This window comes from Hippocampus bargibanti, linkage group LG08, assembly GCF_051943395.1.
Source record: "Hippocampus bargibanti isolate YZ-2025 linkage group LG08, ASM5194339v1, whole genome shotgun sequence".
NCBI lineage: Eukaryota > Metazoa > Chordata > Actinopteri > Syngnathiformes > Syngnathidae > Hippocampus > Hippocampus bargibanti.
In genome coordinates this window covers 5,267,416-5,286,663 of record NC_142741.1, presented here as the reverse complement: position 1 = coordinate 5,286,663, position 19,248 = coordinate 5,267,416, and the positions used below count along the sequence as shown (strand labels likewise).

At 43.1% G+C, this 19,248-nt stretch overlaps 1 protein-coding gene across 1 annotated transcript in view; it reads right to left on the bottom strand.

Moving 5' to 3' along the window:
- tns1b (tensin 1b) overlaps positions 1–19,248 on the bottom strand; it is an 88,049-nt gene that overhangs the window by 26,845 nt on the left and 41,956 nt on the right. The window contains exons 5-13 of the mRNA XM_089002014.1: positions 13,024–13,065; positions 8,528–8,577; positions 6,449–6,620; positions 4,879–4,929; positions 4,700–4,822; positions 4,560–4,624; positions 4,396–4,479; positions 2,877–2,989; positions 2,712–2,772 (exon numbers count right to left, since the gene is read on the bottom strand). Coding sequence (XP_088858140.1) covers positions 2,712–2,772; positions 2,877–2,989; positions 4,396–4,479; positions 4,560–4,624; positions 4,700–4,822; positions 4,879–4,929; positions 6,449–6,620; positions 8,528–8,577; positions 13,024–13,065 — 761 coding nt within the window. The remainder of the gene's footprint in view (positions 1–2,711; positions 2,773–2,876; positions 2,990–4,395; positions 4,480–4,559; positions 4,625–4,699; positions 4,823–4,878; positions 4,930–6,448; positions 6,621–8,527; positions 8,578–13,023; positions 13,066–19,248) is intronic.

Here is a 19,248-nt window from a genome sequence, read left to right as displayed (position 1 = left end):
AAAAGACCCCACCACAGGGTAGTGTCAAACCGAAGAGGGCACAAAAGAAAATGACGGTCGAGCAGAAGAAGATAATTGAAAAACACCAACGAGGTGTGCATTTGTGTGACTTAGCCTCCCAGTACCAGTACGCTAAGTCAACCATTGCTACGTATGGCTAAGGGTATTTCTGTGTTGTCTAAGCAACAGTCTCAGACAACAGAAGAGGTTGAAAAACTAATGTTGATTTGGATTAACGAAAAGCAGCTCGCAGGGGAAAGTGTGAGTGAAGGTATTATCGCTGAGAAAGCACGGCAACTTCAGTCAGATATCATCAAGAGGCAACTACATCAACGACCGTCACAAAGGTCAATGAAACGAATTTATTATCCAGTACAGTTTATTTCTTTAATTACAATGCAATAGCACATTTATTATACATAAAATAAGGTATTTTTTGTGTAGTTTTAAGTCTTATTTCGTTGAAAATTATGTTTTATGGGGAACTGGGAACAGATTATTCTTATTTTAATGGTTTCTTATGGGAAATAAATGTTCGGCAGAAGAACTTTTCGCCTTAAACACACTTTCTGGGAACCAATTAAGTTCGTGAGCTGAGGTATCACTGTACTCTATACGTTTATACTGTCTGGAGAAAATCCAGACAGTATAAACGAGATGGAACCAAATTTCTTGACTGAGTGACGGTGTTTGGTACCGGTGGGCCTCGCACGCCCCATTCCGCAAACTCGGGCTCCTTATCCAAAGCCAAAAGTCTCCAATTTTGGTCTTCATTACAAATGGGTCCGGCAAATCGGTACTTCTTTCATCCGAGACTAAAGTTAAGCCTCTCGTTTTTTTGGTGAGCACTTTGAAAACCATCATTCAAGCCAACCGGATTACCGTAATGCACTTTACTTCGGAAGATCTGGAAAATGGCATTTTTCTACTGTCCTCGCTGCCACCTTGTGGCCAAAAAAAAACCACCCTCTCAAAAAAAGCCATTTTGGAGTGCCACAAATGAGAGGCGCTGCAGGATTTAAAGGACAACCGACACCTCCAAACCTGTTGCGTTCATAATTTGTAAAATGACTTCTACTGAGCGCATTTTACGATTCCACAGCATATCGCTATATTTTACGGTTTATTGCGCTGAATATTCAGGAAGTCTTGTTTTCGAGTGGATGACGATGCCGGAGTGACGTCACTTAGGGAACGCCCCTGACCGAGAAAGCGACACACAATGCATTTTGGGTACTTTTTTTTGTTGTCTGAAAACACTGTGTTGATCGCAAAATTAGAAGGAAAATGACATCAATAATGCGATGGTGAATCGTTGTGTGCCGCAGCCAATTGTGGTAACACGCATTAAGAAGGTGTAAGTTTACACAAATTTCCAGCGGACAAAACAGCCCATTTCATGTACTGGACAAAACACAGTTTGTGCAGCATCTTGTGCGCTGCATTGGAGTCCAGCTCTTCACCGGTTTCATCGCTTGCAGACGGCTCGAATTGATACGGAAGGACTTCTTTAATCGATTGCAAACATTTATGCTTTCCTCTTCAGAACTGTTCGACTCATATTCATAACTGGATGAGTAACAAAAAAGCATCTTCTCCAAATATGAACTCCCTGAAGCCATTGTTTTGATTCTGGAGCAAGGCAGTGTGTGACGCATAGTGATGTCACGAACAAGTGGGCGGGACTGTCTGAATCTTCCCAGTTCTGAGTTCATTTGTGGCAGTTTTGGGACACTTTAAAAGACAACCGACACCATTTTTTTTTGTTTCCTAACTGACATCAGAAAAACGTTTTATGGCATCTAAAATACCCAAAACACGCAGGCTGATATTTATAGTCAAGTGAAAAACACCAATAAAAATGAGTTAGTGTCCCAAAACGACTTCAAAATGACCCCGGAAATTGCGAGTTTCAGAAGGTCCCGCCCCCTTGTTCGTGACGTCACGCCAGGACGTCTTTGCCTTGCTCTAGAATCAAAACAATGGCGTCAGTCACTCATCCAGTTATGAATATGATTCAAATAGTTCTGAAGACGAAAGCATAAATGTTTGCAATCGATTAAAGTAGTCCTTCCGTCTCATTTTGAGGTGTCTGGACTCCAATGTAGCGCCCAGAAAATGCACAAGATGGCACCCAAGCTCCATTGGAAATGAGTTGATTTGTCTGCTGGGAATTTGTGTCAACTAGTATCAAATAGTAGCCTTGTTGCAACACACAACGATTCACCATTGCGTTATTTATGTTTTTTTTTTCCTTCCAATTTCGCCATCAGCATGGATCAACACGAAGTTTTCAGACCAAACAAAGTACTCAAAATGCATTGTGTGTCGCTTTCTCGGTCGGGGGCGTTCCTTCAGTGACGTCACGTACGGACTCGTCACCAACTCGAAAATAAGACTTCCTGAATATTCAGCGCGAGAAAACGTAAAATATAGCTATATGCCGTGGTATCTTTGTAAAATACGCTCAGTAGAAGTCATTTGAAGTGATTTTACAAATTATGGACACAACTTGTCCGGAGGCGTCTGTTGTCCTTTAAACTGTGGAAACAGGAGACTGCAGCTTAGTTAAATGCATTCGGGGGGTATGGAGGGGGGGGGTCTGAAAGGGAACATGGGAGTCCAGGGATACGCAATAAGTGAGAATGAGTCATTACAAACCGACTGGCCCGGATTCTTATAAAAAGCATTTGAGCGGGATTACGACTTACTAGATCCCAGATGTGTAGACGGGCTGCATGGCCTGGTATATTTTCAGAAAAGGACGGCATCCTGACAGGGCGGGGGGATGTAGGGAGGGTTAAAAAGGGCGTGGCAGCCATTTGTTAGCATTTGCGGAATCCTTTTTCCATGCGAACGCACTGGGAGCGGCGTACCTCCTTTAGACTCAAAGTCAGGAATGCCGTGCATGATGACATGGTGAAGAAACAGCGGTTTGTTGTTGATCTTGATGTGTCCGCTCAGCAAACCGCTGAAGTATTCCACATACCTATGCGGGGGGGGGGGGGGGTGTTAGCTGTTAGCTTCGACAGTTCAAAGTGGTTGGAGTCAGGCATGCACATTTGCTAATCCGCGTTGTTCAATGTTTTGGCTGCATTTTTAGATCATTTGACATACACAAGGCTTTTTATCCACAATTTCAGATGGGTCAATTGGACCCACTGCATGACAATTGTTTTCTCCCCATTTTCAGATGGGTCTATTTGACCCACAACATGACAGGTTTTTGTCCCCATTTTCAGAAGAGTCAATTTGACCCACGGCATGACAAGTTTTTTTCTTCTCATTTTCAGATGGGTCAATTTGACCCACGACATGACACAAGGCTTTTTATCCACGTTTTCAGATGGGTCCATTTGACCCACAGCATGACGCAATGCTTTTTATCCACGTTTTCAGATGGGTCCATTTGACCCACGACATGACACAAGGCTTTTTATCCACGTTTTCAGATGGGTCCATTTGACCCACGGCATGACGCAATGCTTTTTATCCACGTTTTGAGATGGGTCAATTTGACCCACGGCATGACACAAGGCTTTTTCTCCCCGTTTTCATACGGGTTCATTTGACCCACAACATGGCACAAGGCTTTTTATCCATGTTTTCAGGTGAGTCAATTTGACCCACGAAATGACACAAGGCTTTTTATCCACATTTTCAGATGGGTCAATTTGACCCACTCCATGACATTTTTTTTCTTCCCATTTTAAGATGGGTCAATTTGACCCACGACACGACACAAGGCTTTTTATCCACATTTTCAGATGGGTCACTTTGAATATGGAGGGAAAAAACTGGTCATGCAGTGGGTCAAATTGACCCACGACATGACAATGACTTTTATCCACGTTTTCAGATCGGTCAATTTGACCCACGACAATACACTAGGCTTTTTATCCACGTTTTCAGATGGGTCAATTTGACCCATGACATGACAAGTTTGTGCCTCCATTTTCTGATGGGTCAGTTTGACCCATTGCATGATAAGTTTTTTTCTCCCCATTTTCAGATGGGTAAATTTGTCTCACGACATGACAAAAGGCTTTTTCTCCCCTTTTTCAGATGAGTCAATTTGACCCGCAACATGACAAGGCTTTTTGTCCACATTTTAAGATCGGTCAATTTGACCCACAACATGACACAAGGCTTTTTTTGTTGATCTTCATGTGTCCGCTGAGCAAACCGCTGAAGTACTCCACATACCTATGCGGGGGTGGGAGGGGAGCATACGGTTAGCGCTGCTAGATTAGCTGTTAGCTTCGACGGTTCAAAGCGGATTCATGTGTTGAATGCAAGTACACATTTGCTAATCCGCGTTGTTCAATGTTCCGGACGCATTTTTTGATCACTCGACGGACCATCTCGACTTGTAGATCTCAAGGAGCTACTAACCTTCTCTGCGAGGGTTGACCCACAGGAACCACTTTGTCTTCATAGAAGCGCTTCATGGCAAACCGGTCCAGAGCCTGGTCGGCACTGCAAACGCCCACAATTACCCACAACGTGATTTGCAGTCAACAAGAACCGAACGGCAGCGCGCGGATCCGAGCGCCCACCTGGCGGAGATGTTACTGTAGTGCATGTAGGCCGCCACCACCACTCCCGTTCTGCCTCTGTTACCCTGAAAAACCGTCACACACATGAGATTCACAGTTTGCGGATCAAATGGACTCACGTGGAAGATCTAATCTTCTACCTTATTGTGGATGACCACCACGTTGCGACTATCTGCACTCAGCCACGTGTCCATGGCCTTGCAGATGCTGCAGATCTTCTCCAGGGCTGGCGCGTGATGATCAGGCCAGCCAAAGTCCAAAACCTGTCCGGCGACGAGGCGTCAGGCCACATCGGGCAACGTGGCGTTCGGGGGTTTACCTTGGAGTGAAGCTCGCTGATGTCGTAACGTTTCTCGCTGAGGTTGAAGAGCTGAGGAGGGCAGGAGATAAATGAGTTCCGGATTGCCAGTGTCTGAAATAACGTCTGTCCGGATGCCCGCGGCGTGCAACTTTTACATCGGGCGTATTTTTTTTCAATAAAGCAAATGTTTGAACGAAGATTTCAAAATCGGAATAGTAATTTATTCCGATTTCCGAATTTCGGTTCGTTTGGCAATTTGCATACTAGGCACGGCAGCCAATCAGAAGCCTGCTTCGTGCTTCCGGACTTTCCTGAGCGTTATAAAGTCTTGCATTTGCATATCATTTTCCAAAGTAGATGCACAGAACCTCAGCCCCAGGAGAAAGATTCAAAAGAAGCTAACAAAATTTATGACGCTACAAAAGGTAAACGTACATTATCCCGTGACTGTAAAGTGTCCTTGAGAGTTTTGAAAGGCACTTAGAAATTGATGTACGGTGATACCTTGGCTAACGAACTTAATTGTTTCCCTTAATTGGAGTGTGTAAGGCGAAAAGTGTGTATCCTAAAAATTAATTTCCCATAGGAAACCATTAAAATGACAATAATCTGTTCCCAGGTCCGCATAAAACATAATTTTCGACTTTCTAATTTTCTAAGCTTTAAAAGTACACAAAATATACCTTATTTTATGAATAATAAATGTGATATGGTATTATAATTAGAAAAATAAACTGTACTATATAACAAAGTCATTTTATTTACCTTTGTGATGGTCGTTGATGGCTTGATGGAATGGTGTGGCCGGTTTCATCAGCATTAAACGCTTGATGAGGAACGTAACCTTCTTTCACCATCTTGAGGAATGATCCCTTGTAGGTGCTTCCTCTGTGATAATTTTATCTAGTTCCTCATTAATTGTGTTCTGTTTAGCTGGATTGATAGCTTTTTGCATCAAGTGTACAGATGGCTTGTGCGGGTTGTTTGTGGAGCCTGATGTTTGGGATATTTTAACCTTGCAGTCTACACTCTGCCTTTGAACTATCAAAGGTGAAACTCTCACCGTCGTCTGCCTGTCTCTAATGTTTAAACCACCTCCCTTCACTGCTGCGTTCTTGACCAATCAAGTGGTTTTAACAGAAGACTGGGGGTGGGGAATGGAGGACAAAAACAGTGGGTTGCCATTTTGTTGTTAGAAGAACGGACTCATTCGCGAAAGACATCACTCATTGAGGCAGCTCAGGGTACGAAAAAAGTTTGTATGCCAAGGTAAAGTTCGCATGGCAAGGTAAAACGTTCATAAATTTAACGTTCGTAAACCGAAAAGTTCGTAAGACAAGGGGTTCGTAAACCAAGGTATCACTGTACTTTGCAACAATGGTTTTTTTTTTTGCGATTAGTCTTATTGTGTTTCAAATTGTGAAAAATGGGGCAGGCAACTTTATGGTCGGGCAGGCCACTTTTCAGAGTTGTCTGCCCTGGTGTCCGCTAACTTTATGTCATAAGTTTCAGACACTGGGATTACACTATGGGTTCGGATTTAGCGCTATTAAGTTTGGATTTTGTCCGAAAGTGACGCGCGACGTACCAAGTAGTTGTGTCCATGTTTGGAGCGCAGCATGGAGGCCACCTCGCGCAGGTTAGCGGCGTAGCTGAGCTCCTCAACGCCGCCGGGAAACGAGACGGAGATGATCCTCTCTGTGATGTAGAGCAGGTCCAATTCGTAGTTCTCCTCCACGGACTGCAGCAGACTCACGCTCCTGCTCGCACGAAAAAGAAACACGGAGCACTTTTAAGGCTTTTTTTTTTGGGTCAAAATGACCCGTTCTGTTTAAGCATCAATTGTGTAAAAATCAGGAGGGGCTTTATTTTTTTGTTCTGTTTTTTGAGCACAAAAAAGACCATTTTGAAAAAGAAAAGGGACATAATAAATCCATGGCATGTTTTTTTTTATCCACATGTTCAGATGGGTCCATTTGACCCATGACACGACAAGGCTTTTTCTCCCCCTTTTGCAGACGGGTCAATTTGACTCACGACATGACACAAAGCTTTTATACACATTTTCAGATGGGCCAATTTGACCCACTGCATGACAAGTATTTTCTCTCAATTTTCATATGGGTCAATTTAACCCACGACATGACAGAATGCCTTTTATCCAAATTTTAAATGGGTCAATTTGACCCACTGCATGACACATTTTTTTCTCCCCATTTTCAAACGGGTCAATTTGACCCATGACATGATGCTGGTTTTTTTCTCCCCATTTTCAGATGGGTCAATTTGACCCATGACATGACAATTTTGTTTGCCCATTTTCAGATGGGTCAATTAGACCCATAACATGACAGCGCTTTTTATCCACTTTTTCAGATGGGCCAATTTGACCCATGACATGACAAGTTTTTGTCCACATTTTCAGATGGGTCAATTTTACCCACTGCATGACATGTTTTTTTCTCCCCATTTTCAGATGGGTCAATATGACCCACAACACGATACTGGGTTTTTTCTCCCATTTTCATATGGGTCAATTTGACCTATGACATGACACAAGGCTTTCTCTCCCCATTTTCAGATGGGTCAATTTTTGACTCACGACATGACAATAGGCTTTCATCCAAATTTTCAGATGGGTCAATTTGACCCACAACATGACAAGTTTTTGTCAAAATTTTCAAATGGGTCAATATGACCCACAACACGATACTGGGTTTTTTCTCCCATTTTCATATGGGTCAATTTGACCCATGACATGAAAATTTTGTTTCTCCATTTTATGATGGGTCAAATTTTTGACCCATGACATGACAAGGCTTTCTCTCCCCATTTTCTCTCTCCATTTTCAGATGGGTCAATTTTTGACCCAATTTTTGACCCATTTGACATGACAATAGGCTTTCATCCAAATTTTCAGATGGGTCAATTTGACCCACAACATGACAAGTTTTTGTCCATATTTTCAAATGGGTCAATATGACCCACAACACGATACTGTTTTTTTTCTCCCATTTTCATATGGGTCAATTTGACCCATGACATGAAAATTTTGTTTCCCCATTTTATGATGGGTCAAATTTTTGACCCATGACATGACACAAGGCTTTCCCCATTTTCAGATGGGTCAATTTTTGACCCACAATATGAGAAGTGTTTCTCCCCATTTTCAGATGGGTCAATTTGACCCACGACATGCCACAAGGTTTTTTTTCTCCCCATTTTCAGATGGGTCAATTTGACCCACGATATGACACAAGGTTTTTTTTCCCAATTTTCAGATTGGTCAATTTTTGACCCACGATATGACAAGTTTTTCTCCCCATTTTCAGATGGGTCAATTTGACCCACAACATGACAGAAGGCTCAGCAAGGCGACGTAGCAAGAAGAGCCCGACGAATATTTATTTCCCACATTGGTCATCTGTGAGCAACCCACAGGAAAATACACATCAGATGTGGGTGTGGGGGGGCAGGGTGGACCCGAAGGGGAAGTCCCGCTACAACAAAACGTGCTCCACATCTGGAGCCACTTGAAGGCTGGAACTTCTTCATGGCCACCAGACAAACATTCCCACCAGTCCAATTTCAGAATGTCTTACGGTCCCTCATATGCTTTTTTTCCTCGTTTTTTTTTGGTTGTGTTTTTTGTTTTTGTGGACGGTACCTGGAAGCCCGGCGCCGTGACTCGGTGCTTTTGGAGGATTTCGTTGAGCCCTGTGAAGCACAAAACAGAAAAGTGTCAGTGCGTATCAATAGTGTCTGAAATAACGCCTGCCTGGACGCCTGGGTCGTGCAACTTTTACGTTGGGCGTACAACTTACAAAACATCTCCGCCCGGGTGGCCGACAACTTCTTCAATGATTTTTTTTTTTTTCAAATCAAATGTTTGCTTTATTCAATCAATAAAGCAAACGTTTTAAGGAAGATTTCGAAATCGGAATAAATATTTCGGATTTCGAAATCTTCGTTTGGTTTGGAAATTTCTGAATTTCGGTTTGTTTGGCAATTTGCATACACGACACGGCATACCGAATGCAAATTTCAAAATCGGAATAAATTATTACGATTTTGAAATCTTCGTTCGGTTTGGAAATTTTGGAATTTCCGTTTGTTTGGCAATTTGCATACTCTGCACGGCAGCCAATCAGAAGCCTGCTTCATGCTTCCGGACTTTCCCGAGTGTTATAAGGTCGTGCATTTGCATATCATTTTTCAAAGTAGATGCACAGAACCTCAGTCCCAGAAGATTCAAAAGAAGCTAACAAAATTCATGACGCTACAAAACGTAAACATACATTATCCCGTGACAACTGGAGCAAAATCATCAACAAGGGCTATTTACCATAAGTTAAGCTAGGGAGCATTTGTGGTAGGTACATCTTTAATAAAAATGTTTTTTGTGATTAGTTGTCTTATTGTCTTTCAAGTTGTGAAAAATAGGGCAGGCAACTTTTCAGAGTTGTCTGCCCTGGTGTCCGATAACTTTTTGTCATGAGTTTCAGACACTGGTATCAAACAAATCATCCGAAACTAAATGGAGTGGGTCAAATTGACCCATCTGAAAATGTGGACAAAAACTTGTCACATCATGGGTCAAATTGACCCATATGAAAATGGGGAAAGAAAATGTTCATGTCGTGGGTCAAATTGACCCAACTGAAAACGGGGAGAAAAAAACTATAATGTTGTGGGTCAAATTGACCTATCTGAAAATGGGGAGAAAAAACGTGTCATGCAGTGAGTCAAATTGACCCATCTGAAAATGTGGCCAAAAACTTGTCCTGTCATGGGTCAAATTGACCCATCTGAAAAAGTAAAAAAAAAAAAACATTGTGTCATGTTATGGGTCAAATTGACTCATCTGAAAATGGGGAAACAAAATTGTCATGCCGTGGGTCAAATTGACCCATCTTAAAATGGGGAGAAAAAACCTTGTATTATGTCATGGGTCAAATTGCCCCCAAAAAAATGGAACTTCCTTAAAAAAATCATATTCCGGGTCACTTTGACCCGGGACATAAAAAACTGCTGAGGAAAAAAAATTAACCAAATCCACATTGATCACATATCGTGATTGTTAATCTAACAGCACAAAAACCGGAATTAATAATAATCATAATAATAATACACTTCATTTATAAGCGCCTTTCAAAACTCTCAAGGACACCTTATAGTCACAGGATATTTTTTCTGCGGGTGAGCAGCGGCAGCCACACGCGCAAGCGTTCACTAAACCCAGAAGTAACAAAGTAAAAAAAAAAACTAACTAAACTAATTAACAAATAATATGACAACACAAAGACATTCATTTTCAGCACTTTCTGTACCCTCTTTGTGACATGAAGCAGTTCTCGATGAAAGAGGATCAATGTTGTCTAAGCAACGGTCTCAGGCAATAAAAGAGGTTTATTTGAATTAACAAAAAGCAGCTAGCAGGGGACAGTGTGAGTGTGGGTATTATCGCAGAGAAATCACGGCAACTTCACTCGGATATCATCAAGAGGCAACTACATCAACGACCATTACAGTACCACGGGTCAATTTGACCCTCGGTCTAACAGGAAATGGTTCCTGCCCACCTTCCGGACGACGTAGCCCGTACTCCATCGCCATGCTCCTCTGAGGGAGGAGAACCGCCGTCGTAAGGAACCTTCTCTGCTCATCTCCGGTGGGAAAAGTTTTTCCTGCGGCGCGTCGGCGACTCACACAACACGAAAGGAACCCCCCATTTTGGCGACTTTGCCGCCGTCGTCCGGCGTCCTTCTTTGCCGTTCCTCCGTATGCTCCTCGTCAAGCTCTTCTGGTTTTGCCCACCCCTCTCTCTCTCTCTCTCTCTCTCTCTCTCTCTCTCTCTCTCTCTCTCTCTCTCTCTCTCTCTCTCTCTCTCTCTCTCTCTCTCTCTCTCTCTCTCTCTCTCTCTCTCTCTCTCTCTCTCTCTCTCTCTCTCTCTCTCTCTCTCTCTCTCTCTCTCTCTCTCTCGCCCCTCCCAAACCGGACTCGCATGGCGCTCGGAAGTGCTTTCAAAGACAGACCAGAACCGATCTAAGCACCGCCGAGTCTGGAACAGAACCCGCAGGTGCACCTGAACCAACCCGGACTGCATTTGTCCCGGTTAAAAAAAGGGAAAGTAGTAGTAGTGATGTGTCATTCGCGAACGAGCCGGTTCTCGGAGCCGCATCTCTGAGGTGAACGAAGAGAGCTGGTTCCTAACAAGGAGCCGGACTTTTTTTTTTTGTCCTCTGTTCCCCGCCCCCAGGCTTTGGTTAAAGCCGCACGTGATTGGTCGATATCCGTGGTAGAGGAGGGAGGGGAGAATTACAGACACACGCAGCAGTGAGGAGAAGGGGGTAGGGGGGATATAAGTTATATTTTGTGTAGTTTTAAGGCTTAGAAAATTAGAAAGTAGAAAATTATGTTTTATGGGGACCTGGGAACAGATTATTCTCATTTTAATGGTTTCCTATAGGAAATTAATTTTTGGGATACACACTTTTCGCCTTACACACTCAGTCTGGGAACCAATTGAGTTCGTAAGCCAAGGTATCACTGTAGTGTATTTTTTACATGAGTAATTCATAATTTTACATGATTTTGGTAGTTAGTTAATTTAAGGAACAAAAAAAAACAAAAAAACTGCGGAGCCATTTGGGAGCCGTTAGAGCCGGCTCTTTTTAGTGAGCCGAGCGAAAAGAACCGTCTCTCTGAAAAGAGTCGGAATTCCCATCACTAAAAAAAAAGTCCTTATCACGTGCTCATCCTCAACATTTCCTTTTTCCGTTCGATCTTACCACATGCGTGCGGTTTTGACTAACTTGTGATCTCCAGCGGGCGGCGCGACGCAAGTCTGAACTTTTCCTGACTCACGCGGTGATGTGAGGAGATCCAAAAGCTAAACAGACGTATTTTTTGACACTCACCAAATTTTGCAGCTCGTGATTCCACCAGCTGCGATTTTGCTTTTGCTACCACGGTCACGTGACGCCGTCTGGGATCTCGGGCGACTTAGGCGCCAATCGACCAATTGAAAATCCGGCCGTCCCAAAACAAATGTCATGATTTGCAAACAAAATGTCTGCCAGTAATAGTAATAATAATAGTAATAAAATTATTGGCACCGCCCTACCCACTCTGGAGGACTTGCACACTGCAAGAATCCTAACAAGGGCGCTGAAAATCCTACTGGACCCTCCGCACCCTGGCCACCACCTTTTCCAGCGACTGCCCTCAGGCGCACCAAATCCAGCAGACATTTAAACAGCTCCATCCGCCAGGCCAATACCTCTTTAAACAGTCACCCAAATAGAACTGTATAGTGCCTCTTTGCAAATTTTTCGACGATGATACTAGTGCAGCGTGTTCTACCGGTAACAAATTCCTTCTGTGACCTTCTGACGAGATAATTGGCAATAAAGCTGATTCTGATCCTGAATAATAATCCATTTCATTTCTAAACACCTTTCAAAACTCAAGGTCACTTTACAGTCATAGTATCTGATTTTCTGTGGGTGAGTAGCGGCAGCCACATCCGCCAGCGTTTACTCAACCCAGAATAACTCAAATAGTAGCAAGCTAGTTAGCTAGCTAATGGATAGATAGCTGATAGCTAGCTAATAGATAACTACTACTACTACCACTCATAATAATAATAATAATAATAATAATAATAATAATAATAATACATTTCATGTATCCGCGCCTTTCAAATCTCTCAAGGTCACTTTACAGTCACAGGATCAATTTTTCTGTGGGTGAGCAGTGGCAGCCACATGCGCTAGCGTTCACTCAACTGGGAATAACTCAAATAGATCAAGTTAGCTAGCTAGCTAATAGATAACTAATAGATAGCTAGCTAGTTAGACAGCTAATAGATAGCAAATAGATAACAAATAGATAGCTAGCTAGGTAGCCAGCAACGATGTCCCCATTCAACCGGGTATAACTCAAATAGATCAGTTAGCTAGAGCAAATAGATAGGGAGCTGGCTAGTTAGATAACTAATAGCAAATAGATAGCAAGCTAGGTAGCCAGCTGGATAGCTATCTAAGTAGCCAGCTCAATAGCTAGCTAGATAGCCAGATAGACAGCTGGATATTAAGATAGCTCGATAGCTCAAGTGAGCAACTTACCCGCCAAAAAACAACCCAAAATGTTTGCACTCACCGTGGTATCGACATGTTTGACAGGCAGGTCAGCGGTGGGCGGCTGTTCAGGAGAAAAAACAGACGGGAGTGAGCTCAGCGTTTCCTTCCCATTACAACAAGATGGCGGCGACGACGACGACGTCATGCGGCGTCTCGCCACTGGCATCATTCTTTGCCCTAATGTGGCTTCCATCCTAAACGGGATGCACGGAGGAGTGACGGGGGGGGGGGGGGGTACATCTCTCACGCCGCTGCGCAAATATTTACTCAAAGAGACGAACGAGTCCACTCGCTATGAGCCACAACGTCGTCGCCGCTCGCTTTTCCAACGCCATATACAGACACGGGCGGTGAGAAAGGGCGGCGAAAACGAAGAGACGAAAGCAAAGGATGGCGGTAAACTACGTTGACTCAACCCGGAATAACTCAAATAGATAGAAAGTCAGCTAGCTAGCTAATAGGTAACTAATAGATAGCTAGCATCCGAACTCTTACGACAAACTAGTGGCGAGCCGTGCGTTTTACAGCTAGGCCTTCAGTAGTGCTATGTCTGACTCAATCCAAGCCTTCATAATGATTTGATGACTTGACAACCTTTACTGCGACTCATCTAAAACTGTTCAAAAGAACGATCTCGCGAGCTAGCTAGCCAATAGATAGCTAACAGATAGTTAGCTAGATAGATAGATAGATAGATAGATAGATAGATAGATAGATAGATAGATAGATAGATAGATAGATAGATAGATAGATAGATATCAAATAAATAGTAAATAGATAGCTAGCTAGGTAGTTGGCTATCTAGCTGGCCACCTATCTGGCTATCTATTTGCCATCTATTAGCTCTCACTGGCTAGCTATCTATTATCTAGCTATCTAGCTGGCTATCACTTAGCTATCTATTAGATAGCTATCTAGCTTTCTAGCTATTTGAGTTATGCCGGGTTGAGAAAACGCTGGCGCGTGTGGCTGCCGCTGCTCACCCACAGAAAGACTGATCCTGTGACTGTAAAGTGACCTTGAGAGTTTTGAAAGGCGCTTAGAAATGAAATGTATTATTATTATTATTATTATTATTATTATTATTATTATTATTATTATTATTATTATAAAAAGTGGGGTGTGATTGACTACCCCCACTAGGGGGTAGCGTTAGCCAGGAAATAAGGCCTGCGAGAAGGCCTTGATGTGGCCAACTGTAAACCAGATTGTTTAAAAGCGTTTTGATGGGCAGTTATTTGATGCTACAGGGCCTGCAGAACTGATTGTGAAGGCCTCCAGGTAGATTTCGGACACTAGTTACAAATCTGGCGTGATTTGCAAGTTGGGGATGGTGGTGGATCCCAAAAAAAGTAGGCAGGAGGGAGCAGCAGGGTGTATTTGACAAATTGTATGAAATAAAGCCAGCCGGAACAAAATCTCAAACAACAAAATCATCAGAACAGAAAGGTCCAAAGTAGCAAACAAAACCATGTGAAGTCAAAACAAACCTGACAGGGAGAAACAAACAATGACCCGACACTGATTGGTTATGCCGGGAGTTCTTTTAACTGCCATTGATTAACAAAACAACCAATAGCTGTGCAGCTGCAGGCGGGGCCCTACAGTGTCACCTGTTGGTCGCAAACCAAAACGTGACAAAATCATGGCTGAAATGTGATGTGTTCAATGCTTCAATACCAAACCACACACCTGGAAGCAACACAACTGGGGGGAAAAAAAGCAATGAAAGGAACTCCAAAGACAATTTGGAATTACAGTGATACCTCAGGTTACGAACGGTTTAGCTCACGAACTTTTCGCTTTATGAATATTAAATTCGCGAGAATATAATCTTGGCATACAAACTAGTTTTGGGTGGATGAACCAAACCACACAGCGCCACGGTGGCTGGTGAACTAGTTTTCGGCGGATGAACACCATACCACATGGTTGAACAGCGCCACGGTGGCTAGCGGACTAGTTTTCGTCACCCGCTTTCTTTGAGTGCAGAAGTGGTTTGTTATCGAGTGGAGTACTTTTGCTATTATGGGACCGAAAAAGACCCCACCACAGCCTAGTGTTAAGTCGAAGAGGACACAAAAGAAAATGTCGGTCGAGTAGAAAAAGGAGATCATAAAAAAACAGAGGTGTGCGTTTGTGTGACTTAGCGTCCGAGTACCAGGATGCTAAGTCGACCATTGCTATGTGTGGCTAAGGGTGTTTCTGTCTTGTCTAAGCAACGGTCTCAGGCAATCAAAGAGGTTGAAAAACTTCAGTTGATTTGGATTAACGAAAAGCAGCTAGCAGGGGACCGTGCGAGTCAGGGTATTATCGCCGAGGAAGTACGGCAACTTCACTCGGATATCATCAAGAGGCAACTACACCAACGACCATCACAAAGGTCAATAAAACGACTTTATTATATAGTACAGTTTATTTCTTTCATTACATTACAATAGCACATTTATTATACAGAAAATAATGTATATTTTATGTCATTTTAAGGCTTACTTAGTAGAAAATTGGTTTTATGGGGGACCTGGGAACGGATTATTCAAATTTTAATGGTTTCTAATGGGAGATAAATGTTTGGCATACGAACTTTTCGCCATACACACACTTTCTGGGGTCCACTTAAGTTCGTAATTTGAGGTATCACTGTATTTAACACGAATTCATGGAAAAAATAAAATTCCCATCAGTCTGTGATTCCGATATTTTGAGACCAGTACAGAAGGCCTTGCAGGCCCTGACACTCCACCACAAGGCAACAACGAGGCTGACGCTCAACATTCCTGTTTGTCTAAAAAAGTGTCCGGGGATTTTGGTCACTAAATCGAGGAGTGAAATTACAGCCCGGCTGAGGAATGCCAGGAATAAACTTTTTGTTTTGTTTTATTTTGAAACACACCCAGACGAGACCGCTAACCAGTTAGCGAGACTTCGGCCTCCCTGTCTGGGCCGCTAATTGCCAAACAACTTGGCCCCAAACACCTTTTAACAAGCGGAGGCTTTTTTTTTCCAACAAGCCCCAAAACATTACGAGAAACGTGTAACCTCTTAAAGGACAACCAACACCTAAAATCACTTCTACTGAGCGTATTTTACGAAGATTCTCCCGCATATAGCTATATTTTACGTTTTAAGACTCGCACTGAATATTCAGGAAGTCTTATTTTTGAGTAGGTGACGATACCTACCGTGATGTCACGGTAGGTATCGTCACCGACCGAGAAAGTGACACACAATGCATTTTGGGTACTTTGTTTGGTCTGAAAACTTCGTGTTGATGGCGAAATTAGAAGGAAAACATAAATAACGCGATAGTGAATCGTTGTGTGTTGCACGAAGACTACTATTTAATACTAGTAGACACAAATTCCCAGCAGACAAATTAGCCCATTTCCAACATAGCTTGGGCGCCATCTTGTGCATTTTCTGGGATGCTACATTGGAGTCCTGACGGCTCGAATTGATACGGAAGAACTTCTTTAACTTTTCCAAACATGTATGCTTTCATCTTCAGAACTATTTGAATCATATTCATAACTGGATGAGTAACAAGAAAATATCTTCTCCGAATCTGAAACCATTGTTTTGATTCTACAGCAAGGCAAAGATGTCCTGGCGTGACGTCTCGAACAAGGGGGCGGGACCATCTGAAACTCGCCATCTCCGATGTCATTTTGAAGTACAGTAAAGTCTCGTTTTATCGATATTCTCGGGAGTCCGAAAAAATATCGATATAACCGGGACTATCGATATATCCGACCCTGTTTGCATGTAATTTTCTCCTTGCGTTGATAGAAATAGTATCGTAATAAGCAGTACTATCGATATAACCGATATCGATATAACGAGACTGTACGTAGTTTTGGTACAATTTAACTCATTCTTATTGGTGTTTTGCATTTGACTAAAAATATCAATCTGCGTCTTTTGGGTATATAAGATGCTTTAAAATGTTTTTCTGATGTCAGTTAGGAACCAAAAAAATGGTGTCGGTTGTCCTTTAAATGTCACCCACACCAAAAACCGTCTTCTTTCCAAGTCCAAAATGAGTTGGTGTCATCCACCCGTCCATTTATTGGGTGAGTCGTTTCTCCGCGGGAAGCTAAGCCTAGCGCAACAATTTGAGTGCATGTTTGGAACACAATCGCCGCTTGAAATGTGATTTTTTTTTTTTTTTTTTTTTCGAGAGGGTTCTCAAATGATCTCGGCTAAAACACCCGAGATGGATGACAAGACGCGGATTCTGCCGCTCTTTGAAATAAAGTCGAACGGATGCGTTAAAAGCAGCGAGTGGAATCGCCGGCGGGCGGCGATTTTGCCGCCGCGGCCGCCGCAAGAATTTGGACACAAATAGAGTCATTGTGCGTGCAGCCAGCAAAAAGGCTAAACATGACTTTTATTTGGTCTACCGCTGGGAGAAACTTGTCTCGGCGCAAAATCCCATCTGCGCTGTTAACATACATTGAGCAAAAAACTACACATACGCAACATAAATTAGACTACGGGTGTCAAAGTCAAGGCCCGGGGGCCGAATCTGGCCCACCACATCGTTTTATTCGGCCCGCGAAAGCCAATAAAACTTGGGGGATTGCACACTCATCTGTCAAGCTAGCTAGCAATCGAGTTAGCTAGCGATCGAGCTCGCTAGCGATCGATCTAGCGAGTGATCGAGCTAGCGAGCGATCGAGCGAGTGTCCGAGGGAGGGAGCTAGCTTGGTCTCTTTCTATTCAGCTATCTGGGTAATCCCTTACATCACAGGTGTCAAAGTCAAGGCCCGGGGGCCAAATCTGGCCCCCCACATTATTTTATTCGGCCCGTGAAAGCAAATCAAACTTGGGGAATTCCATTCTCATCTATCAAACTAGCTAGCGAGCAAGCAATCTACCCAGCGAGCAATCTAGATAGCGATCAAGCTAGCTAGCGAGGATGATAGCAAGCTCGCTCTCTTTCCATTCAGCTGTCTGGCTAATCCCTTACATCACAGGTGTCAAAATCAAGGACCGGGGGCCAAATCTTGCCCACCACATCATTTTATTCGGCCCGCGAAAGCCAATCAAACTTGGGAAATTCCATGCTCATCTGTCGAGCTAGCTAGCTAGCAATCAAGCTAGCTAGCGATTGAGCTAGCTAGCAATCGAGCTAGTTAGCGATCGAGCTAGTTAGCGATCGAGCTAGCTTGTTCTTTCTATTCGGTAGCTCACTTTCTATTCAGCTGTCTGGCTAATCCCTTACATCACAGGTGACAAAGTCAAAGCCTGGGGGCCAAATTTGGCCCACCACACCATTTCATTGGGCACGCGAAAGCCAATCAAACTTGAGGAATTTCATGCTCATCTGTCAAACTAGCTAGCTAGCAAACAATCTACCTAGCGAGCAATCTAGCTTGCAATTGTGTTAGCTAGCGAGCATGTTAGCGAGCTCACTCTCTTTCTATTCATCTATCTGGCTAATCCCTTACATCACTGGTGACAAAGTCAAGGCCCGGGGGGCCAAATTTGGCCCACCAAATCATTTTATTCGACCCGCGAAAGCAAATCAAGCATGTTGAGTGCCATGTTGCTTGCTAATGTCTCAACTAAAATTACAAATTGTCATATTTGCCAAAATAACAGTCACTATTTTTGACTTTAAATTAGAAAACTAGTGATTTATGAATTTGTTGTGCGCTCAAGACGTCATATGGGAAGGAGATGAAACATTCTAATGGCTTCCCCAAATTCAAAATGTCCGCCGAGAGGGAACCATCACCACAATGTGGCCCGCAGAAAAAAATGACTTTGACACGGCTTGAATTAGACAATTATCCACAAGATGAGACGATACAGACCGGACGCAATCCAATTTTGCGGTATTTATTTAAGACAAACAACGTTTGTATCATCATGTGCGAGGCCGTGAACCGGTGAAGTGCAACAAAATGCCGCTCACAGTTACAAAATCCCGCCTGACTTGGGTGAAATCAACAGATTACACCTTGAGATTTAGCAATCTCTTGAAAATCTTGTTTTTTGTCAACCACGGGGGGACACGCGTCCAAAATACCTTTTGGCCAACGCATTTTATTCTCCCTAGCGAGCTTGTTAGCTAGCTAGCTCGCTCACCGGGGCTGCCATGTGCTTCCTTTATTTGAGTTACTTCCGGGTTGAGTGATTATTAGCTAACTCTTAGCTAGTTAGCTAGCTTTCTATCTATTTCAGAATCAGAATCAGAATCATCTTTATTGCCAAGTATGTAGAACACACAAGGAAG